Raw genomic sequence first — 24,165 nt, forward strand, 5'->3', positions numbered from 1 at the left:
AGTTTGATCAATAAATCAATCTAGTAAAATGTCAAAGTTTTTGGCCAGGAAGGACTAAGCCTTCAGAATGAAACATCTGTTGTTGAAATCTGAGCCTCTGATCCCTCTATTTAATCACTTGGTAAAGGCAAAGGGAAAGAAAGTACTCTCCATGTTACATATTTTACCAAGTACCCTTTTTTCACCATTGCTTCATTATTTTTTCATGTCAACCAGTGATCTGTAGGCTCTAAGAGATGGAATGGGAGCCTTAACCATGATGGCTTTGTAACATTCTATTAAAGCTATTTTTTATTAAAATAAGGTTCTGCCTTGAACAACTGTTGTCCAGGAAGCATTATCTAAGCATGTACCATCTCATATTGTTCTCATGAGAGTTTGTTGATGAACACTTTGCTCTGAACCTTTTCCTAGAATAAACAGGAAAATGTTAAAAGAACTTTCAGGAAAATAATCCACTCTCCATATTCTGCTCTCTATTGTTTCCTAAGTTGTTAGGGAATTACTGATCCTATCTTGTGTCTGCAATGCCATCAGGTCAAACACAGGGCAGAGAGTGTTTGGTCTGGTTAAAAAAGGTGAGAAATCCTTAAAGGCATCTTTTCCAGGAGGGGTTATCCTCATTAATAGATCTTTATCAGATATAGCTGTGCTGCCTGAAGTGTCTTAATCCAGGTGAGTTGTAAATACTAAAATCTTTAGTCTCCTGCTTCAGTAAATCTCTTGTAAAAGGTGAGGAAGCATGTGGCAGTGACTGATCCAAAAGAGGACTAAAAAGTCCTGAGTGCTGTGTTGAAATACAAGATTTAGCAGAAGATTCTCCTTCTGAAGAGCTGGCAAAGGCTTTAACCTCTTGGAAATTTTGATGATGAGGGAGGAGTGCTGATCTGGCTGTGGAGGTTATTTTTGGCAGAAGACATTGGTTTTCAGTATTTTTTTCCAATGTTATTCAAATATAACAATAGACCCTAGGTGGGAGATTGTTTTGCAAAATAAAATCAATTAAAATACTGCCTTGAAATCTTTTTTGAGAGGTTAGTGAGTGCTTTACAGGATGAAGTAATTGGGCTGCCATGCATGGTTGGAACATTTTTTACAAAGATGGTCTGGGCTTCTCTGGTCTTTGCCTGTCTCCTCCTGGTTGCTCCAGACTTCCTTTGTCACCAGCATCAAGGCAATAAAGCAGGAGTCTGCTTCAGGTAAAAGAGAATTCTCTTCTTTTCCCACTCCTGTTTACTTTTAACTCAGATTGGTTCCTTTCTCCAATCTACTGCACAAAACTCTATTGACGCAGCTGGGGGGGTGACTGGACTTGGGCACGGTGACTGCTCAAGCCATCACTGTTCCTGAAAGATGTGCTCAGCAAATTCAGCCTCAGTTGCAAGAGTTAGATGTATTACGTTGTGCTAGAGACTTGGTGTGAAAACTTGGTGTGAATACTTGGTGTCCCAGGTAGCTGAGGGTATGCAAGTCTTCTGCTTCTTCTAAAAGAACCTATTATGGTTCTGGAAGTCTTGGAGTAAAAATTAAAAAGTTTTCTATCCTCTTGAAGCACATGATTGCACTAATAAACCATGACTATGTAATCAGTTCTTAAAAACCCACAGACACTTTGTGTTCTTAGTAAATTGCCAGGGATGTTATCACTTAAGTCTTTACGGATGAATTCTGAAATTTTCTTCAAAATGTTTAAATGAAGATCGTTTCAAAATGGTTATGCTGGCTCTATGGTGAAAACCTGTGATTGACAAGATTTTAAGCTTGAAGAGTTCTGGGAAAAGTAACTATAAAACAAGGTATTTATTGGTGGCTGGGATTGGATCTAATTGTCAGTGTTATCCAAGGAGATAACTGGTCATTCCAGGAGCAGTGCTTTAGTGTTTTGAGATGGACTGTGAAGAGTCTGTTGTTGTCCATTAAATCTCTTGGAGGACATAAACTTAATTTCTTCTAGAGGACTAGATGATAATGAAAGGCAGTTAGATTTTTAAACCTTTTATTTTGAGGAATACTTTTCATTTCATTATTGAAATTGGAGTGATGAATAATGCTGAAATCATGTTTGCCCGCATTAAATGGAAGCTGGCTGATTGTGCCCTGCTCTTGAAGAGGAAGTAGAGGGCAACACTTTTTTAACTTCAAGAGCAGATCTATGCTGAATCTCAAATGACTACAGTCATATACATGAAAAGCACCTGGATATAGAAATAGCAGTCATTTTATTTGGAAGATTTCATAGCAAAAGTAACCTTAGTCTCACAGCTACATTTTTATTAAAAATTCCAATAAAGAAAACCCACCTTATCTTCACTGTCTCCCTACTCCTTTAGCACAGTCACGCTGTGCTTGATGCTCCCACTGGTGAGATTTATCATTAAAAGGTGATTTTTAAGTTGTTTATACGATAGATATCCTGCTGTACTCTGTAATATTACTTTGATTTTACTTACCATCTCTGATCGAAAGATCTGAACTTGCATTGCAAAGTACCAGTCCTGGCTCTTGTTTACAGATAGCGAAGCTTAGAAATGCAGGCATGGAGCAATGTGTTCAGTATTAGGGCTTGTCTTAGAAGAAGAACAACAAAAAATTTCAAGAATCTTGTCTTTTTTGGGGTGGGAGGGTTGAGACTGTTCCTGGCACAAAGGTGTGAACTCTGCCTCATTTGGGAGGAGCCTGTGGAGAAAGGGTATTGCCACCATTACCCATCCATTACCTTTTTCACAGTATTGCTCCATCCCCCTGAAAAAGATGTTGGGCAATAGTGTTTGCAAGTCATTAGCAAAAATATAATTGATTTTCCTATTCATTAAATGCAGGGTGAGACTGTTAGATATTTAGGCCTATGTTATCATAAGCCTATGTAATATCAACACTATTGCATCAGCCAAGTGCTAGCAGGGGCTGGGGATGCTCTGTGCAGTGCTGGGCAGGAGGGTGCTTGGGAGCTCCCTGTCACTCCCTGCCCTCCCACCAGGCTCTTGCACATGAAGGTGGGCTGTGTGGCCCCTTCTGATCCAAAGGGACAGCGGGGTTCTTTGGTTCTGTCAGACATTGAACTGTAATGTCCAGGGTGTGCTGTTGTTGTTGAAACAGCAGATTTTATAGTAAGATAAAGGTATACAATTATTTTTTGTTGTTGTTGCGCAAAAGAGGCTGTAGCAGTACCATGTGAGACATGTGGGAGGATGGGGGAGAATCAACATTTGCCAAACAGAAAAGGATGAAATCTGGTAGAACAGCAGAAACTTTGTCAAGCTTTGAGAAAGGCAATAAATAAAAAATGAAACCTTCAAAACCTGAAGAAATTGGCAGGGGAAGAACAGAGGCGAGGAAAAAGGATGCCACAGCATCTTTTTATATCTAAAGTCAGTTCACCCAGGTCAAAAGTGTGCTCCTAGAGGCCATGCGAGTGTCTTTAGGTAATGTGTGTCTGTTCTGATTATTAGATTGCTCTTTGTGTATGTGCAAATTATAGGAATTTTCCAAGAGCACTTGGTCACTGAGGCATGCTGGCTGTGCAGCCGCTTGGCAGTAAATGCTTTGGTAAGTCAGTGGGTGAGTGCTGTGCTGGCATTCAAAAGTTTTTCTTCTCTCTAAGCCCTGGATGAAAAAATTACTTGGCTGTGAGGCCTAGGCAGTAAAAAGGTGTCTACAAAGCATTATGTAAACTGTCTTTGCTTACAGCTTAGTTGGTTCATTTTTCGAAACGTGTCAGAATATGTTTCTTCTTGTAAGGCTACGTGACATCATCCACTTAGCAGGGAGGTGTAAGGCAGAAAAACAGTGTAAAAGGCTGGTTCCAGCTGTCTGAGGGGAGAGCATTTTGCTGAGTGAAAGTGGAACAAAACCAGCTTTAAGGGTGGCTGGGTTTTTTTTTTTTGTTCACTGGAGGAGCTGTTAAAAGTCTAAATTATAGTTTTCTTGGTGGCTATTTGAACAAGGGTGTAGCTGAGAAGTCTGTGTGTGTCAGCTGAGTATTCATAAGCAAGCTGCTGCAGGAGCTCAGGGGTGTGTGTAATTCTCCTCTTCCATTAGCCGATGAAGCAAAATGAGTGGGAGGTCTGTGAAGCCAGATCAGTGTTGATAAGGGAAAGCACAAGTTCCCAATGCAAGGATTTAAAAAACGCTCTTCAATATAGCAGCGAAAAGCAGAGCAAGAAGGTGTGACTGGGTGCTGGAGTATTTGAGCTGAAAGCAAAGCACACCTCTCCCAGGGTATTAAGAGAAGGAGGAGAAGTAGTATGTCCCTCCATATCCTGAGGTCTGCCCTGAACATCAGTCCAGATTCCTCCACTGACTCCAGTTGTGCTTTAGTCAAACAGGCGTTGGGCTGAGGATCATGGTAATTGGGTAAAATGTAAGATCCCCAGGGTTGCAAGCAAGGCCAGGCTAAAAATCCAACTTGTTTTCTGACCTGGGATACTGTAAATCTGAACTAGAGGGCTTGGCAACAAGCACAGCTGCTTTTGCTTCCATGGATCATGGGTTGCTGCCCTGGGTTTCCCCCTTATGAAACAGGTGACTCAACAACCTGAGGTGTTCATCTGTCTGTATCTAAGACAGACGGAGTGATTGGGGTGTGGATGGCTCTGTCGTTGTTGGAAGAACAGGCTGATCTTCAGGCAGCAGCACGGTGCCATGAATATGGCTGGCACGGGGCTCGGCATGCAGTTTGTTTCCCTCTCCAAGGTATCTTTGTTTCTGCTTAGTATTCCATGCACCATGCTGAGACCTGGGTCTTGTTTAATCAGTTTGGTTCTGATTGCTTCCTTGTATCCATGGGTTGCATCTTCAGTTCAGTGTTTTGCATTACAAATCTGCTCTCCAGAGATGTGCGGGATATATAGCTCCATCTGCCACATCCAGTTTTAGCCCTTTTTCACAGAGCCCTGTTAACAGGTGACATGCACAGCCCAAAGAGGTTCCAGCTAATTGTTGGTGTGTAATTAGTAAGATGAGTGCTGACCAGATCCTCTTCTGCAAAATGGAAGAACTGCTGAAGGCTGCAGGGAGATGGGGAGTACTGGCTGGACCTCCCAGTGCAGCTCCCGTGCCCATTGCATCCTGGAGTCTGCCTTGGCTTTGAAGGGTGAGATGAGTCACAGGAGCTGGATTATTCTCCTCCTGTGCCAGCTTCTAAATGCCAGAGGAGATGTGGGGAAGTAGATCTCACAGGAGTGTCATTTGTTCTCTTTTGTTGTGTGACATTTGGATGACAGCGTTTTTGAAATGGTCATTTCTCCGATTACTACTGTGAGAAAGAGGTTAGTATAAAATCAGACTGTGAAAGTGCTAATAAATGCAGTGTTTATGCACCATCAGTGGATAGATGACCATTTTGATTTCTTATCTCATTGTTCTTCTGCTAGACCTGAAATCTTGTTGTTACAGGGTTATAAGAGATAACCTGTGCGTTTTTAGGCTTTTCTTAAGGTGGAAAAACTAGAATTCAGATGGCTTGCAGCTTTTCTCTACAATGGTGACATAAATTGTCATACTAAACCAAAAGGTTTAGTGGGATTTTAATAAATATAAGAAAAAAATTAGTCCAGAAAAATGTGTGTTTAAAGCCTGGTAGCTGGAGCAAGCTTCTGATGTTTTTAGTATAACAGTCTTTACTCTTTTTTTTGTTGATAATGTTATTGTTTGGGTTTGGGTTTGTTTGCTTTTGTGGGTTTTTAAAAAGAATTATTCTCACAAAATTGATTCAATAAGGCAGGGTACTTTCACTGCTTTCGCAGCTGGGGAGTGTAAGGTGCAGGAGAGAAGACACATGGAAAGGCCACAAGAGCCCTTGCCCTTGGAGGCAGGGTTGGTGCTAGGAACGCAGCCCTTTCCTCTGCTTTGCTTTTCTCTGCTGTAAAAGCAAATCACAACAATGGCGTTGGAGCTGTCAAAAGGAAACTACAGTGCATTGACCAGAAAATATGAGCATGGTACCATTTTTATATAAATATATGTATACAGATGTAAAATATGCACGAATAATGTGTGAATATGTGTACACATCCTCTTTAAAAGTCCTTTAGAAAGAAACTGTTATCAGGGCTCAAGTTAATGTACTCATGTTAAATGAAAGAAGTGAGTGCTGCTTGCTCAGTAAAATCTGGAGGGGCACAGGTGCTGTGACTGACTGTGAATTGTGGTGCATAGGCTGTAAAACCAGATCTCTTGCTGGTCTGTGCTTTTAGGGAACCTCTTCTTGGGTTTTTCAGCCCTATGATGCTGTCCCCTAGCACACACAAAATCTGGTCATACAGTCTGGGAAGGCTCCAGGGAACAAGATTGTGGATTGTATTTTGAGTACAGCAAGTAGGATTGTATCATCCGTTTTTAAGTACACATTTTCTTTTGTACACTTGATGACTTGGATGGTTGAAACTAAAAGCTTCCCTTGAAACTATATTATTGAGAAATTTAAGTTTTGAACAAGGGCTCTGGCAGGTAGTTCTGCAACACAAGTATAGTTTAAAGCTGTTCTGAAACAGCTGTAATGACAGTAACATCATATATTGCTGTCACAGAAGAACACAATTTCTTCCTCTGTGGGGAGAGGGAAATAGCTGGTTAAAAAGCTATAGACTTACCTCTCAAGATTTGCCTTTGTAGATGAAGTACTAACGAAAAAATTCATGGCTTTCTCACCAAGTATATTTTGTGAGTTGTATTTCTGTTACTTGTTTTGCTGCCAGGGTTAATGAGGGGACTGGAGGCCAAGTAAATTTAATGTATTCATATGTAATGATATTAAAAATGGAAGCCTTGAAAAGGCTGGCTGGCAGCCAGCTTGGGGTCCCCCATTTCTCACCATTAGCTGGGAGATAAGCTGTGAAGAGGAGCATCTGTGAAAGATGGGAGGTGAGGTAAAAATGTTTAAAGTTGTAGCTGAGCATTTACTTTTCAAACACCACCAGGAGTGCTGGTGCCTGTCTGGTAGTATTAGAGACTGTACTGCCTGTAAAGCTGTTGCAGCACAGGCGGCTGCTGTCCGTCAGGGTTGTACTTACCCTTTACCTCCCCTGCCTCATGGACAGACCTGGGCTCTGTCTTGACCCCGTGTTTCTGCTGGTCTTGATTTGTGCTTACTAGTTTTCAGCAATTTATTGTAAAATTGGATGTGGATTCTTACATCCATCTATTTGCATAGAACCCCTATGCAAAACAATAGGTGGGGTGAACTTTGTTAGAATTCATATTAATAAAAGTTCACATTAGAGACAGTAAAGAGTGAGAAGCACTTGGTAAAGGGTTTATGGAAAAGGTGCCTGCCTCTCCATTTCTAGAAAGCATAGTGTTAAAGTGTGTGTCTTTGAGCTATTTTTAAGGCTTTATGGCCATCCCCCTTGGCCAATCCTGTGTTTTTAATATATGTTTTTATTTTGATTCATTCTAATTTCACAGCTATGGCCTTAAGTAATCATTCTGAATAAAGCAAATATGTTTTGGTTACATCAGCAGGACATTGAATGTCCACATAAATGCTAATCATTCTTCAATTTGTGCAATTAGAATAAAGCTCAGGTCATAAGTGGTAGAAATAGGAGAGAGTCTGTCGGAGAGAGCTGCTCTGCTCTCACTGGCCCTTGACGTACATGCAACAGAGGTGATTTTAGTCTGCTCCTGAGCCAGGGTGTGTTTTTTTTCAGTTTAATTAAGCACCAGCCCTCTCAGTGCTTTGCCTCCTGGTGCAGGCAGTGATCTTGATTTATTGGCTGGTCTGGAAGAAGATACAACTGTGGCATATAGGATGGAGTGTTTTTTTCTTACTGGTACGTACTCATCCCTGCTAAGTGCTTCCATTGATTACAGCAGGGTGAACACATCTGAAAACAACACGGTTGGTGGTTTCTAGGAACATTTGCTTTACCCTTTACAAAGCCCTCGCTAAGTTGCTTGAGGACTTTATTTTGAAACAAAAGTGGAAATGTCAGGCAAACATGTGCAAATACTTGTTGCAATTGCTGTTTGGAGGGGCATCCTGCTGGCTCCCCACAGGGATTTCACAGCTGTACACACCAGGCATCTAGCAGGAAGGCTCTGGTTGCTGCTGGGGTGAACTGGAACCAGTCAGGTTCTGGTTGCTGCTGGGGCGAACTGGAACCAGTCTGCAGAAGCAAAGCAAGTACTGGCACAACTGGGGTGCTTGCAGTGTGTGTGTGTATGTGGCTGTACACTGTGCTGTGCTGGTTGTATGCATGTCATGTTATCCCTAACTTTTAAATGGCAGGTGAAAAGCTGCAGCTAATGCTTCTTTAATAATTAATTGATGTGAACAGGCACATCTTAGAGCCATTTTCATTTTATATGGTATGATAGACTTTTGATTAATTACTCTAGCTGGTAGAGTTGTAATAGATTAGTATCTTACTTAAGGGGAGGAAAGGCTGTACTTTTCTTGTCATTGACCAAATACTAATGGCTTAGTTAGGGGAGGCAGCCAGCTGTAGTGCTTGCGTCCTCACGGACACACAACTCCACTGTCATGAGGTGTGCAAAATATGACCCTGTCTTGAATGCATCTATTTCTACTATTATGCATTTGGACTGGACTCAGCACTGCAGGCACTGCTGGAAAGAAACAAATTCTTGCAAAGGTACAATAAGCTAATCTGGATGAGGTAGGCACCTTCTTTTTTAACCACCTTGGCTACCTCATGTTGTGCTAAATTGGTATTACAAATGACATCCTTTCAGCTGTCTTGAAAAACACTTGGACACAGGGAAATGTTTGAGGAAAGATAGAAAAGGGAGGGGAAATGCAGATAGATATAGGCAGTGATGTATGGGACTTCTGGGGCTAGACCTGCTGCCAGCCCAGTTGCCAGTGTTGGCTTTCTGAATGTGCTCTTTGTCTGGATTACAGCAGGGCACGTTCTCAACAAGGTCTTAAATGCTACAGCAAGACCCCTCGGTGCTGCAGCTGTTATATTTATCTAAATAACAAGTGTGTGTTTTTATTGAATTTAGTATGAAAATTAATGATACAGTGGCCTCTAGGGCACTCAATATAATTTTGTGTATAAAAATGGCTTTTCTCTCTTCCATGCTTTTTTTGTGAATGGGCAAAGTATATACAGCTCTTTTCAAAGTAATGCTGAGCTGGAAGTGTTTGAAGTTTGATCTTGTGACTCCATCCATCTCTTCCAGAATGATATTTGTCTGAGATAACCTGGCACTGCTCGGCATCCTCTAATTTACAGCATGTTTATGGCCATCCCCAAAATGCACCCATTCCTCTGAAAACACAGCAAAGTCACAAGAAAACTTTGAAATTCTTTTAAAATGTGTTCTTTGATTGTTTTGTCAGTGATATCCCCACAGTTAGGGCAAGAGAGCCTGGTGTGTATGGATCTGTTAAAGACTTTTGGGATGGGTGTGACACAGATGCTTCAGTAGGGGTTGTATCAAGCACCTGCTGAGATCTTCTGCTACAGTCATGCTGGAGCTGGTTTGGTTTTGGCCACTGTAATTTCTCAGCATTCTTCAGCTACATAAGTCAAGATGAAAGGGTTAGTTATCTGATGCTTTCTTCTTATTATTTCCTGGCTTCTGACACACTCTGTTGGCAAAAGAAAGGGCCAAAAAATCCTGTTTGAAAAAGAGCTCAAAGTCTGTTATGATTATGATAATAAATTTATATGAATCCCTCAATATAGAAATTTTCCATATTAATGCTAATTGGAAGTATTTTAAAGGTAACACTTAATAATATTTTAGCACTATCCCCTGTAGAAGGGTTTTGACCTTTTCATTGCCCCTGTGATGTTAATCAGTGAATGTGCACATGCAATGTGAAGAATGTCTGAAATAATTTAGCAAATTCTGCAGGTCGTCTCTTGTGGACAAAAATACCTAAAACTTTGACTACTAACTAGTAGAGGAGCTCAAATTACAATAGTTGTACATGGTGTATGCCTTAACTCTCAGCTCTCTAACATTTCAGAGGCTGCTGCCTGCTCTGAAAGCTTAGGAGGATGTGAGTAAATGCATTTACAAACTTGGAGGGGTTAAGAAGGCTTGTAGTTAATCCAAAATACAAAAATGCTGCAGCAGCAGAATTGCTTCAAGCACTTTTAGAAGTCCTTTCAAGTTAAGATGACATTGCTTTTGGTTTACTATAATGAATTCAGTAAAGCAAGAAGGCACTAGCTGTTCTGCTTGTTCCCACTCTCTGGTGAGGAAAGAGGGGCTTATAGGATTCTCGTTTGGTTAAATAAAGTTTGACTTGCATATAGTGTGATAAATTCAAGTAGAACACTTTCAAAGATAGAACCAAGTGTATCCATCTTTTGTGCCTCCAGTAACTTGTAATAAACCCTTTTGGACTCTTGGTGGAAACAGGCTTGGGGGTGGTGGGCTTTCCCAGGGCAGCTGGTGTGTTTTAAAAGAAATAAACAAGTCAGCCTGGTTTGTACAACTGGCTGTCAGTAGTTATTCAATCTTGGTCTTAATGGTTGCTTCCTACGAGTCTGCTGTTCTGGTATTTTCTGTGGCCTTCCTGGTGCATCCTTGCTTCAGGCAGTGGTTTGATCAGCTTTTCCTCTCCTATCTGCACAGCAAAGAAAGAAAATCCTTCTGGCTTCTCTCACAGTGCTGATGCTGCTTGGCAGCAAAGGCTCTTGAGGAGGTCCCAGGACAGATGCTTGCAAGTTGGGTAATGGTGTTTGCTTGGGTCTTGAAAGGTTACCCTCCTCCCAGCCACATTGCAGAACTGAGATCGATCTTGTGTCTGTTCATCCACCATGATGCCAAAACAGGACTTAGAGCTCAGTGCTGTGGTGAGCAGTCCTCCTGGGGAAGACTGCCAGGACAAGCATGGAGCAAGCATTGATCAAACTTCTGGTGGTCCATGGTGAAGTAATAGAAACTTCAATGTATCTAGAAGGGTTGCTGTGTATCAAGGGACAGAGTTTTCCTTGTTCCTGGCAGAGGAATGCGAAGAGGGATGTTTGTATCTTGTGGAGTCACAGCTGCCCCTTTCAGCCCTTGAGGAGTCTCTGTTGCCTTTGCTTCAGCTATCAATTTGAGTCTTAACCGGGTTTTAATGGACACTTTCAAGAAGCATACATGCTTTTTATTTTCCATTTGTAAATGGTCCCTCCATCAGACAGTTCTAACTTCCTTAGGAGGTGCCAGGTTGTGGGCCCAGGACACTCTGGTTTGAATGGAGGCAACTTGAGTGGACTGAAAAGATTTATGAAGCCTCTGAGTCTTGGCTGAAGAGCAAACCCAGAATACTTCTACACAGAGATCTAAACCACCATGGCCTGTCTTGAATGAGGTTTTAGTGCTTCTGCAAGTGGGACAGAAGCACAACAGAGTGGTGGGGAACCTGCTGTGCCTTAAGCAGCTCTTTGCAAACAGTGTCCTAGATGTGATGGAGAAGGTTAATATTTCAGAAATTATCTCTGCAAGTTTGAAGGACAGAATAAGCTTTATTATGAACAGCAGTGCTTTATGAGGAACAGTTTTTGCAATTGCTTCATGTATTCTTTTTAAAAGAGCTGCAAATAAGTTGTTTCTCATAAACTACCTGTACATATAGAACATCTGTTCTATTGCCAGTATCTCCCAGAGTTGGGCTGATGATTTAGCCTTGTCCATGGCCTGGGTACTTTGTTGTCTGCTTAAAAATCCCATTATTGCTACTTTTCCAAACATTTCCATGTCTTTAATGTTTAGTTCAAAATATCTAATGCATTGCTTCTGCAAGCAGAGAGGATACAAGCTGTGTCAGCCAAGTTCCTGTTCTGTTGCCTCCTTTCCTACAGTCTGGAGTGGCTCTTGCTCTTCCTGGGAGAGGCTTGAGATTAATTGTCACTAGAAAACAGGGGAGAAATGGTAAAGGGAAAATCAGAAAGTAGATACACAAGTCTGTCACAAAGCCATTTTCATAAACCTTCTTTTCCCTCTTAAAAATTAATATTACCTTGTACATTGCGTTTGATTTAGGCTGAATTTCCTTCCCCCATGCCCCCCATCACTTTTCAACTACACAGAACTTTTCTTTTAGAAGGGTAAAATACAAAACTAAAATGTAAGCCCATCCTGTCACAAAGGGTAATGCATTCTGAAGCAAAGCCTCTGGACTTTGAACCTTTGCCAGTTGACAGCAAATATGCTGTTGGTGGGGTACATCTTTACTGTGGCTGCTTTTGAAACACGGTATATGCTTACCAGTTAGAAGGTAACCAAAGGATGAGGGAGCAGGAATCTTCCGAGAAATTTCCAGGACAGTACCCAAGAAGCTGCTTCTGCCCTCCCCACTAGTAACATGATGTTGGTACATGTGAATTTAGAAGAACTTATAATGGTGATAGGTGTGCTGGGACAGGAGCAGAGCTGCCCATTACCTGACAAGGATCCAGCAGTACAGGCTGGTCTCCCTTCCACAGGGTCCACTCCAACAGCTCCTTTTGCAGGACTGTCCTGACCTTGTTTTGTTTTGGACTTAGGCACCATAAAATAGCTTGTTAATTGCTGCTCATTTAGAATTATGATTAGGTGTTACCAGATGAGTTCTGTAATACTACAATTAAAATGTTATAAATTTTTTTGTGGTTTTTAATACTTAATAAATTGGTTAAAATTTAATACAGAATACACTGATTGCAAGTTCTCTGTGTATGTGCATAATTATTAAAGCCCTCAAGGATAAAACCAAAGCAAAGATCTCTCTTAAAGAATGTACCAGTAAAACCGACTCTGTCCTTCACATCATGTTTCTGGGGAAGGTTTGAGTGATGCAGAATTCACCCACTGGCTGAAGGTCCAGCATCAGGTCTCCTTAATAGTGAGGGAAGGAAAGCCAGGGCTCTGACTGCTGTCCTGGGGCATGGAAAGAGAGATTGTCTTAGAGAGCAATGTGCTGTTGAAACTGTTTGGGGTTTGCTTGTTACTTTTGTGACATTCAGTGTGCCTTGCATTGAGAAAAGCTCTTCAAGTGGCAGCAGATGCCATGAGCCTTAGAAAATACTTCATGTTTGGGTCTAGTATTATCAGATCAGGGCTTACCTTAGTTAATTCCCTGCAGAGTGCTGTATTAGTGCAAGCACAGTCTGATGATTCAAAATATTTTGAGAGGATAACTTTGTCCTGCCTCCCTGTAGCCAGACTAAAACATTGAACTGACACAAACACGGTGTTGTGGGCTCCAGCTAACTCAGTAAAACCACACTACTGTTCACACCTAGCTCAGGCCCACTTTAATGGGCTGGCATACATCTAGGAGAGTTGGACATGAGCTGTGGTCTCTAAGCAAATAAGCTTCCAGACAGAACATCAGCGAAACTACTCTGATTCATTAGTTTGCAGGTAAGAAACAGCTTGGTAATGTCGCATATCCAAGAGTAAATGCTTAAAACTTCGAGCATGTTTCTCGTATGTCACTAAAATCCTCAGAGCCATTTTTTATTGGCAGCTGGAGTTGCTCTGGGCCCCTGTTAATTTAATAGATTTGGATTTGATGAACAAGGTGCTGCATCTCATCTTGTTAGCCCCATGCCAGCACCAGCCCTATAGAGGAGCGGGGCCTGTTCCTTTCCTTTGAGCTGTACTTCACCGGGTCCTACTTAAGCTTGCTTTTGTTTTTTATCAAGATAGATAATGTCTTTCCCCTTTAAGATCTTGTCCTGTTTTTCTGCTGGAAGCTTTTTGCCTTCAGAATTTTACATTCTAGCAACTAACAAAATTAAAATAGCTTTCCTCCTAAGTACTGTAAAACGTACATTGAATCTGATTTCAATGGCTCCAAGTACACATTTCAGCACACTAATGTACCAATGGATTGAAAAAGCAGCTAGCAGTAATTTTCTTTCTTTAGGTTTTCCTAAATGGTATCCCAAGAAGCTGCACGTTACATATCTTTATGTTTTACTCAAGGTCATGTAAAGGTGGTAGCCTGGAAGGAAAGAGTGGATAATTTCAATAGTAAAGCTAAGAAGTTGCTGCAGACAGCATATGGCATGTCTTGTTCTTCAAAGGTCTCTCCATCTGCTATTGGCAGAAATCTCCATTATAAAAGGGCAGTTTTATGTGAGGTACATACTTTTGTTTTTTTTTTAGGTTGATCTTTTGTTAAGACTCAGGTTTCTCATGACTCAGACCATTAGTATGGGATCATTCCCCAGTAAAGAAAGCATATAAAAGTTGCAAGATCTGAGGTGCAATGGAAATGCTTTCAAAGTTCAGCAAAGAAGGAATTTTAAGGATTAAATTATGAAATTTTGCTTTGTGAGTTGAAAGATGGAAGGAAGCTGTTCTGTCCAGAAATTATTGGATTTGCTGCAGCCTTGATACAGCTGTTATATAGGTTCCTTTAGTCAGGAAATAACTAGGAAACCTACTGCTTTCATCTGCCAAAGAAGACTTGTAAAATATATTAATTGATTTTTCTTCCATCAAACTATATTGAACATACAGCCTCCTATCTTGAGTGAGACAAAATCTGATGTGTAGATGTTTTGTGTCTCTTACTGTAGAGAATGTGATGCAAGAAATCAGAATGTAATTTTTAGCCTGAAGGAGAGAAATTGTATTTTTGGTCTTAGTCAGAGTTAAGACTAGCTTCACTAACATTAAATCAGGATTTCTTAATTTACAGACCTTTTGTTTCTTCATCTTCAATAAGCATTATATTACACCTAGGGCTTGATTTTTATTTACATCCCTTAAATATGGCTTGTGTTCTGTGTAGTATATGTTACATCAGAGGATGTTTTCTTTTGCCAGAGCAAAGCAAGAGGGCCTTGGTAGAAGGGGAAAAAATAAGAAATAACCATAAATCCAGTATCTTATTATAATAGCTTGATTGCATCTTGGTTTCTTTATAGGCTGCAGGAACAGTTTTCATTTTTTGTACAGAAGACAATTGTATGAAACTTGTGCTTTCATAGTTCCTGCTTATTAGTTGCAAAGGGAATTTCTGGGCGCTGTCTTCCATGGTAACAGCCAAATGCCTCCAGAGCCAGAGGACTGCAGGATGTTGAGGGCGTTCTGCATGGAGAGAATGAAGTTTAATAAATGTAATAAGCCCATTTACACTACTGGGCTATGTTAACTACCTGCCTATAAACTGAGCACACATAATGTTTGGGCAAAGGTTAAAGAAGCAGTTTGTAGGAAAGCCTAGCTCCAGAGCACACAAAAGCAGGAGCTATTCTTATTGTAGCCCTCAGTAACACACACAATAATAGGGTTCAAGCAGTATATGTGGTTGAGCCAGTAATAACAACTACGATATAATTAACTGCAAAACCCTTTAGGAGAAAATAATTCCAAAATCTACTATTGAAAATGTTCATAGTTTCACAAGATGAGAATTGCAGAAAGTTTAATTGGATATATAAACCCTCCAGTAGGGCATAGGTTGTCTGCTAAATTATGGTGTTCAGAAGAAAACAGCCCCATGGTAGCCTGCTGCTGTCCTCTGCAGTCTTTGGACTGGTTGACAGGGGCTGGGGGTCCACTCTGATGTGATGGTGCTTCTCCCATGCTGGTGGTGACCACAGCTAGAAAGGACGGCGGCCAAGATATGTTTGTGAACTTGCTGCTCTGTGGATGCTTGGTAGTCCTGCGGAGAAGGTTTATCATCTCTATTAGCAGGATGAGAGCAGGAGTCCTTTTCACTCTATTCCCGCATACGACAGTGGCTGTGAGACAGTGGGTGGAGATTTTGTTGCCAGTGCATGTGTTCTTTCCAGAATCTGACTCAAAATAGCTCCAGACTCAAGTAATTGCTGAGCATTATTTAATCACCCATGTATTTGTCAAGCTGCTGCTGAGTCAGCAAGGTTAAAGCTGTTTGTAGGATCCTCAGGTGGCCTTCATGAGTGGCCACAACTATGGGGCACCTGTAGTGCAAGAGTGCGGTCATTGAGCTCAGAGGGGCTAAGAAGATTAAAATGTTGAGCAGAAATGACAATTTAAAAGAAAGCGAACAAGTTACTCAAAGCATCCCTAAAACTAAAATGGGAGAAAGTAAGATTAGAAAAGAACAAGTGTGCATGTGTGGGAAATGAACAAATTCCTTCGTGTGGTTTGAAACCAGCAGCTGAACTTAAGCAGTCAAGATGAGAAAAGCAGTTAAATTAGCAAGACTGGGAATAATTCACATTAGCTAGGTGGCAGGTTTGAGGAACTGTTTGAGATGAAAATTTGGAAACTCAGCTCCCAGGTACTAGTAGGAGAGTGTATAAAGTACAATGAGTTTGAAAGGAGAATTCAAATATCCAGGGTGGGCTGTGAAGAACTAATGACTATACATAGAAGAGAAATAATTCAGGCAAATCAGTGCCATTGTCTTGTATGAAAATTTGGTTTACAGGATGATGGGAGGTTAAAGACGGCAATTAAAGATGAGAAGGGTACTGCTAAAGTGGGAGAATTTTTCTTTGCATCACTTTAACTGCTAAAAACGTTGTGAAAGACTCAGTAGTAGTATTGTGCCCAGTCTTTCTAAATATAAAAGATAAGCAAATTTCAGAAATTGAGGTCTTGGCAAAAGCAGCTTTGGAATAAGCTATTAATCTGAAAAGCTTAAAGTGAGCAGCCTCTGATACTATGCTATGTTATATAAAACATAACTTCCAGCAAAAGTAAGGGATTTTTCATTAAAAAGAGCCACTTTTTCAGAAGGAAGTTCTTTATAGACCTTATGCTTCAGTTGAAGCAAAAATTATTGGGAAGATAACAAAATACCCGAAAGATCTGCTTTGCCTGTTCTGTCAGTCTCAAAGATGCAAACCCAGCAGGTTTGGTAGTGCTGGATCCAGATGCACAAAAGACAGGACCACAGCTGTACAGTAAAGAGCAGTTGGCTGTGGGGTGTTGCAAGCAGCAAGCCCAGAAGGACCATGTCTCTCAGATATCCCTCTCCTTAGTTTAAAACCTTCTGTTCTACATCCTGGATGTACAGAACTTGATGCCAAATTGTTGTTTAGGGGAGAGGACTTGGAACCTTGTGATTTTAATCTTTACACCCTTTTCCATTGTGCTGACTACAGGCCTGTAATGGCATGGCCATTTTTATTAAGAATATGTGGTCCTGTGTGTAATTCATTTAAAAAGTGTATAAATTCTTGCTCCTGAATCCTGCTGCTAAGGAATAGCTGAACTTCTTTTAAGTTTTTGTGGTTTTTTTTTACTGCCTTGTATCTTTAATTCATGTTCTGGTTGCACTGCTGGGCTTATTTTGTCCAAATTTGTCAAAATTCCTCTGTTGAAAGGTAAAATGCAATAGTTTACTTGTTTTAAGGAGATTTTACAGCAGGCATTAAGAGCCTTTACACTTGGGTAGGGTAAGCTACAGAGATCTGTATTAAGTGCTCACTGGGAGTGATAGATCAGCCTTGGGCCTCATTCATGGCTATATTTTAAGTGGACATTTTGACTTATCACCATGGTTATTTAACACATAATCCTTGTTCCAGTGGGAAAAAATCCTTCTTTCTATCTAGAGTTGTCCGCAGGCAACGACACCTTCAGAAATCAGTGTCTTCAGGAGCAAAGACAGCCAATAAGGCTGTGCTTGTGTCCTGCTTAAAAGCTTCCCTTTCCCTCTGCTCCTCTCCTTGGGTTAAGGGATTGTTCACACTTTTTTTTAATGCTTTGGCAAAATAAGGAGAATCTTTTTGAAGTACTTGTGAATCATTCTTGCTGTTGTATGTATTTCCCCACACCAATCTGCCTTGTTCATTTTTCTTTGTTTACCCCCCTCCCCAGATTATGGGAAATTTTGGGGTGTGGGTTTCTTTTTGTTTTTTCCCCCCATTGTTTGTTTGTTTGTTTTTCCTTTCTTTTTTTTCTTTTGTCTTCCTCCTACCTTGTTTTTAATTTTCATCCAAACAGGTGATGAAACATTTTCCTGCTGGGTCTGTTCTCCTGTTTTTTAATTTTTTTGGGGGGGAAAAACAAATAAAAGAGGCTCTGCCTCATTCCATTACTCGTGGTTATATGCCTGTGGCTAATTATACTCCTCCACTCCTTTCTTGGTGTTTGTATCCTTCATGTACTTGCAGATGGTTATCAAATCTTCATTTTGTTTAGCCAGTCTGTCTAGTACTTGTGACTTGACAGAGATTTTTATCCTCCCCAGTTCTTGAATTGCTTTGCTCATCCCTTCTTTCCAGATGGTTTCAGTCTTCAAACTGATGCTCTAGGACTGCTCACACCTGGGTTCTGGAGGTGATACCTTCCCTTACATTGCAATCACTTTAGCTTTTGGCCTTTTTACGGTATTGCAGGCTCCTCCCTAAGTCTATACTAGTATTTTCATCTTCATATATCTCCCCACTGAATCTCTTTAATATGTTCCCTGCATGTGGGAGTTTGGAGTGAAATGAGACTCATTTTGTCTTTTTTGGCCATATTGCTGTACTCCCCAAGCCTCTTTATATTATATTTCTTACAGAAAAGCACAAAGAAATCTATGCTAAAGGAATACGAATGTAGTGCAGTAAAACATTCAAAAGTCATTAACTTTTGTGTAACTGTGCTTCTCCAACTTTTAATGTGTGCAATATGATGATCTTGAATTATAAAGTGCCTCATGGTTTTCCTCTTCCTCCTTCAAGCACAGATGAGGTACCATATACAGAACAAAACAGGTGAGCTGTTGCCAACTATTGTTCTCATTTTTAATAGAAGAAATAGCTACCTCCATGCTCTGGGTGGCATGTGCCCATCCTTGTTTGTTAAGTTCTTAATTGCCATCTTTTGTGTGACAACCCAAAGCACTGTGGTGATCAAATCCCTCAGGGGCACTGCTTCCCCTTCAGGATATTTGTGTAAAACACAGAAATTGTGGGTATGTATGCACCAGAAAACTTGGGTTTTATTTTGTGTTACAAGTGAGTTGGGAGAAACTGGTGCAGTTTTAGCCCCTTCTTCAGTATCATCTGGGTGGTGTCCCATTGGCATCTTCTGACCTGCATCTGTGAGCTCACATTGAGAACTCTTAAGAAGTTTCCATCTTGAGAAGCAAACACAGTTGTTTCAGCTTCTTTTATGAAAAGACACTATTATGTCTCCAGGTCAGATGAGGACATAGCTTATGTCTTGGGCTTACCTTTCAGCCCTGTAAGTTTCCAGTCTCTTAACCATGTTTAACAGCAAACTCTGTGTCAATAGTCACACACTCCACTGACCTGGCAGTTCTGTGGACTTACAGGGGTTCCTGGAGGGAACGTTTTTTGTGCTGACTTGTTAGATACTTTGAGCTGCAAAGTAGTTTAAATTTAAAAAGCATTTTTAGTGCAGTATTTTTGTCTCTGGTTTGGAATGGGCAGGCTTACTTAGGGGATGCTTCATGGCTAGTGACCCACCTGACACTTGCTTCAGTATAGTTTAGCTTCCCAAGGAGTTCATAAAGAACACGAGCAGTTCAGTGCTGATTTGAAATTCCTCTTGACTCTTTAAAGTTGACTGCTTTTTCTAATCTCTTTGCCGTCTCCTGTGGGACATACTCATTGCCAGAATTTCCTAGCACCATTTGAGCTGTTGGTATTCTTGGCTCTGTTTTAAATGAGTCCAGCTTTTTCTTCCTGCCTGAAAGAATCAAACCATTTATGTTTAAAAAATGTTCTCAAGACCACCTCTTTGCCATCCACCTGCCCCATGGCAAAATCATCTAAATTTGAATGAAGTTTGCTTTTTGTTTTGTTTTGTTTTTCTTTCCTTCTTTCTAGTTTTCTGCCAAACTAGGTAGTTCTAACATTTTGTTTGGACTAGAGGCAGGAGTTAGCTTGCTAAAATCAAAGCTGTTTTTACAAGCCATCTGGAATGCTTAGTCTTCAGCCTTCTTTTGGGTTCCATGGTCTACAGTTGCTGGTCTACATATTGCTAGGACCAGATGCAGAAGTAGCAAGGAGAATGCACATGTAATTTTGAAAAACCTCCTTCTAGAGCATCTGGGCTCCCAAATGCAATATGTGTTCTGAGATGTTAGCCAAAACAGTGAGATTAAAGAAAGGCTTCACATGAAGAGACTTGAGGTAATCTGGTGCACAGGAGATAATTCCAGATGCAAAAAAGAACAGCCTGAAGAGGCATGAGGTTGTTGGGGTGAAAGAAACGCTAAGAGTCTTAAGAGCATTAGTTAATTGATTGCTCTTGTACCAAAGCATTACTGACTCTGCATCTGTTTAGCTCATTACCAAAGTCTACCAACATTATTTGGATTATAGGTACCTTTTCTGCTCCAGGAAAGGTAGCTTTTTGCATTGGTTCAGGATGGCTGTTCAAAACTGTTCAGAGAAATGCTGTCCATCTAAAGGTTAACAGAGCTTCAGCTAACACTGTCACCTTACTTAGAATATTGGGTTGTCATCTTGTTGTGGGAGAGAACCTCACTTCTAAAATGGAAGAGTTGAACCAGTGGGAGAGGATTTATCATGTTTTCAATTTCAAAAGAGAATGACAGCTACTAAGATTTATGAAATTTTAAAACATTCCAATTTAAAGGGCTTTAAATATTGAATGCAGAAAACTTTTCCATAGCAAGTAGAAGCAGCAAAGTTAAGGGCCAAAGGTACTCTATTAACTTTGGGGGGACAGACAGCAGTCTTGTGTAAGAAAATCTGACTTTCCTACCAGATGGTAAATTATTACAGAGCACTAAACAGTTGCAGAAAGATCAAGTCTATAAAGCATCTGGTAGGGTAACTGACAATTCATCAGTTTTGCATGATGCATGTTGCATGTATCTCATGGGCTTGAGTGGAAAGTTATAAATCTGTCAAGCTTGAAACTGGAGAGAAGCTTGATCACATTTGCGGAAAGAAGAGAGAAATTGAGAGACAGATCTATTCTTTAGCTGAGGTTTTTGTGTTCTTGAATGTTGCTTCTGAATGAGGGTTGTGGAGGTGCCATTCACATGGCTTCTGAGCAATCTGCACTCAAGGTATGCCATTAGATCAAGCACTTTTGTTGTTAATGGAAGTGAATGAAAGAGGAAAAGCTCTCTGGAAGCTATTCATCCCCAGCCTGGTCTGATACATACCTAAGATGTTTTCAGCACCACCTGTAAAACTTGTTCTCTGTCCTAATCCAAGAGAGTTTGACACACATCATTAGTTTTGACACAGTAATTTGAACCCTTGGTGAGTCCTTCCCCCCCAGAAGAGTAGCCTCTTAAGATTCTGACTGCTGTTGAGCCAGATGCAGTGCTGCTTAGAGTGTGCTTCATGAGTTTGCTTCTCCAGGCTGCACAAATTAGCATCGTAAATGCGGAATCCAAGAGACATAATCTTCACTCTTAATCCAGGCACTTCTTCCCATTCCCGTGTGGGCCGTATCTGGAGGGCTGGTTAACATCGGGCAAGCTGCTTGGGGACTGAACAGAGTTTCCCATTGGAATAGAGCTTATGCAGCTATAAAGACACGTCTATCTGTATCTGTCTCTGCAGTGTAAGACGTGTTAATGGTGCTTTTAGTAATTCTTTGGTGAGAGATGAATGAGGATATGGAGGCTGGAGAGCTACAAAGAGCACAGTGTGTGCGGCTGGTATGAAGAGCCTCTTTTACAGTATTCAGAATCTTGCTGCTGAGCTTACTGGGATTTATGCTTTCTCATTGAGATAATAAAAGCAGGATGAGATGATCAGTATTCTCTCTGCATCTAGGTTAGGTCTAGGTTATTTCGTAAAGTATTTTCAGATATCTTTGCTGTAGAAGACATTGCATAAATAAAGATTTCTCTGTGTTGTGTGATATAATGTGTGAAAAGATATACTATGCAAATACAGTCTCAGAATGGAGAAGAATCGTGATCCACTGCTTGTTAGTATGATACGATGTAAATATTTGCCTAGATAGATTCTCTGGAGATTTCTTGTGGATTTCCCTCAGCACTGTCATTGCTAGCATTCTTTGAGCATGGTGTTTTTACAGAAGTAAACATGTTTATAACATGTGATATTTGTTTCCATCAAAAGCTCAGTTGTTTTCAAAAAAACCCCCACCAGCCAAAAAAGACAGACACTTCCTCATCCAAAACCCCAAATACCTTTGTTGGAGCAATCTTAAACACGTCCTTGAAATGTCTGCCTACATGAACAGAGTGGTGGGGTCATGCCACATGCATCCTGTGCACTTGCAGATACTTTGTACCAAGGATACTCACATGGTCTACTTGGGCTGGCATCTGCCAGCATGAGATTTCTTCCCTATTAATGCTCTGTTTCCAGTTTTCAGTAGCTCTTGCAGATTAGTGAAGGAGAATCTCATCAATTTATGAATGACTCAAGCTTGTGTTGAAATGCCCAGCAGTGAGAGAGTGAGCCCTTGTCCCTGCTGAACATTGTCATTTGGAGGGAACAGGGCTTGCTAGCTCCTTTAAAATCTGTCTTAGCAGGCAGACCTCAGACTTTCAAGTGGCAGTAGAATGAAAGTATTCTCATGAGAAGATAAAGAAGGCATGATATACAGAAACTGTGTTCTTTTTAAATACCTGCCTCTTTTTGGCTTGGTTTCAAGGAATTTTCACTATTTCCATATCTAAGCAAATATAGAAACTAAACCTAAATTAAGCCAATTGCCAAATAATTTTCTCTTTGTTTTAGAGAAGGAGTAGCCAATCCTTTGTCCTTTTAGATAGACTAAACTGTTTAGAAACCAATTTTGGTGTTTTCTTTAGGTACAGCTTCTCTTTATAGACAGTTTTCTCAATAAACTCCTACTCGGACTCTGGTAGCCCTGTGAACTGACAGCTGATTCAGTTCAGCTTTTCTTTCTTCTGATTGGAATCACTGAGTCTTGTCTGGTGTACACCAGCCCAGACAGATGAACCAGGATACGCTTAACATGTAGTGGACTGCAAAGTGCCCTGCACATGCAATCAAGTATGTCTTCCTCAGGCAGATGTGTAAGGAAGAGTTACATGAGCTTAAGACAGTTTCTTGTATTGTAGCATGTAAGTATCTGTTGTGAATAAAAACTAAAGGATGTATAAATAGCCCACAATGGAGACTGGACATGAAGATAAGTGTGGAGATGGGTGTGTGCTTATGCCTCTTGGCCCTTGAAAACAGCTTATTGGATTTGGGGACATCAATGTGGAGTTACACTGCTCAAGCAGGGAAGATAGTTATATTTAATTTTAAAGATATCTGTAAAGACATGAGTCTTTACAATATAGATTAGCAGATCAACAGTCAGTCTGTGTGTCATATTTGATTGTTCTCCCTTTCTTCTCTTGGTTTGCAGGAGTAATTCTGTGTTTGTAACACTGGATGTACTGACTGCTTGCCTCACACTGAAGAGGACGTGCTCTGCTTTGGAATATGGTGCCTAATTTCTGCATCCCACTACTCACTGTGCCAGCAGCCATCCTTTGCTGCTTGATGCTGCCTTCAGCAGGAGCAGACAGTAAGTAACATTCAGTTTTGGAAAGCTTGAATAACTTGCAAAATTTCTTTCAACAAATATTAAAACTTCTCGGTTTGCACTGGAAACATTGAGGACTAAGGGATAACCCTCCTAAATCTCTTGTTTTCCACTGTGCACAATGCAGATAAACAGTGTGTGTGTGAAGGGACACAAGTACAACTGAGAAGGCTGAAAAAATTTATTCAAGCACAGGAAGAGCTTCTGTAGTAGCTGCAAGATCAAAACCTGACAGTTTGATTTCTAACATGTGCAGATGAGTAAAGAAAATTGGGAGCAGAGAGAAGTATTGGGGTCACAGTAATCCCCTTTACTTTTATTTTCCTTGTTGTTTTACCAGCTCTTATAACTTGAGTAGCACCGAGACATTTCTCCTGAGTCAGCAGGTGACTGAGAGCTGTTGAGGAAAAGGGTGCAGGTTTTTCCTTCTGGTGTAGCTCTCCTGCACCTGAATTTCAGCACATTTCCTTGTGGTCGTACTTCAAGCTGTTGTATCTGTGCCTGTTACATTGGTGGTATTACAGCATTGCTGTGACTGGCTTTGATCAGCCCCATCCAGGCTAGGGAGAAAACTGTGCACAAAAAGCCATTATGGACAGACAAGAGGAGAAACTTGGCTGGTAGTGGACTAATGAAATACCTTATCCTATACTGAATGAAGAAACCTTGTGGGTTCTTTGCAGTCCTGTTTTTTATAAATCACACACATGTGTGTTTGCTTGGTTATATCTAGGTATTTGTGCATCACCCTCCCCTTTTTTACCCCTAAGCAGTTTTTTG

General features: G+C 40.7%; 1 protein-coding gene across 5 annotated transcripts in view; it reads left to right on the plus strand.

Moving 5' to 3' along the window:
* The window catches only part of PTPRF (protein tyrosine phosphatase receptor type F), a 381,207-nt gene that overhangs the window by 107,451 nt on the left and 249,591 nt on the right, over positions 1-24,165 (plus strand). For all 5 annotated transcript variants that reach the window (XM_030454976.1, XM_030454978.1, XM_030454981.1 and 2 more), the window contains one exon: positions 23,206-23,367. In XM_030454976.1, the coding sequence (XP_030310836.1) occupies positions 23,283-23,367 (85 nt within the window). In that variant the 5' untranslated portion in view covers positions 23,206-23,282. The remainder of the gene's footprint in view (positions 1-23,205; positions 23,368-24,165) is intronic.

This window comes from Calypte anna, chromosome 8, assembly GCF_003957555.1.
Source record: "Calypte anna isolate BGI_N300 chromosome 8, bCalAnn1_v1.p, whole genome shotgun sequence".
Taxonomy (NCBI): domain Eukaryota; kingdom Metazoa; phylum Chordata; class Aves; order Apodiformes; family Trochilidae; genus Calypte; species Calypte anna.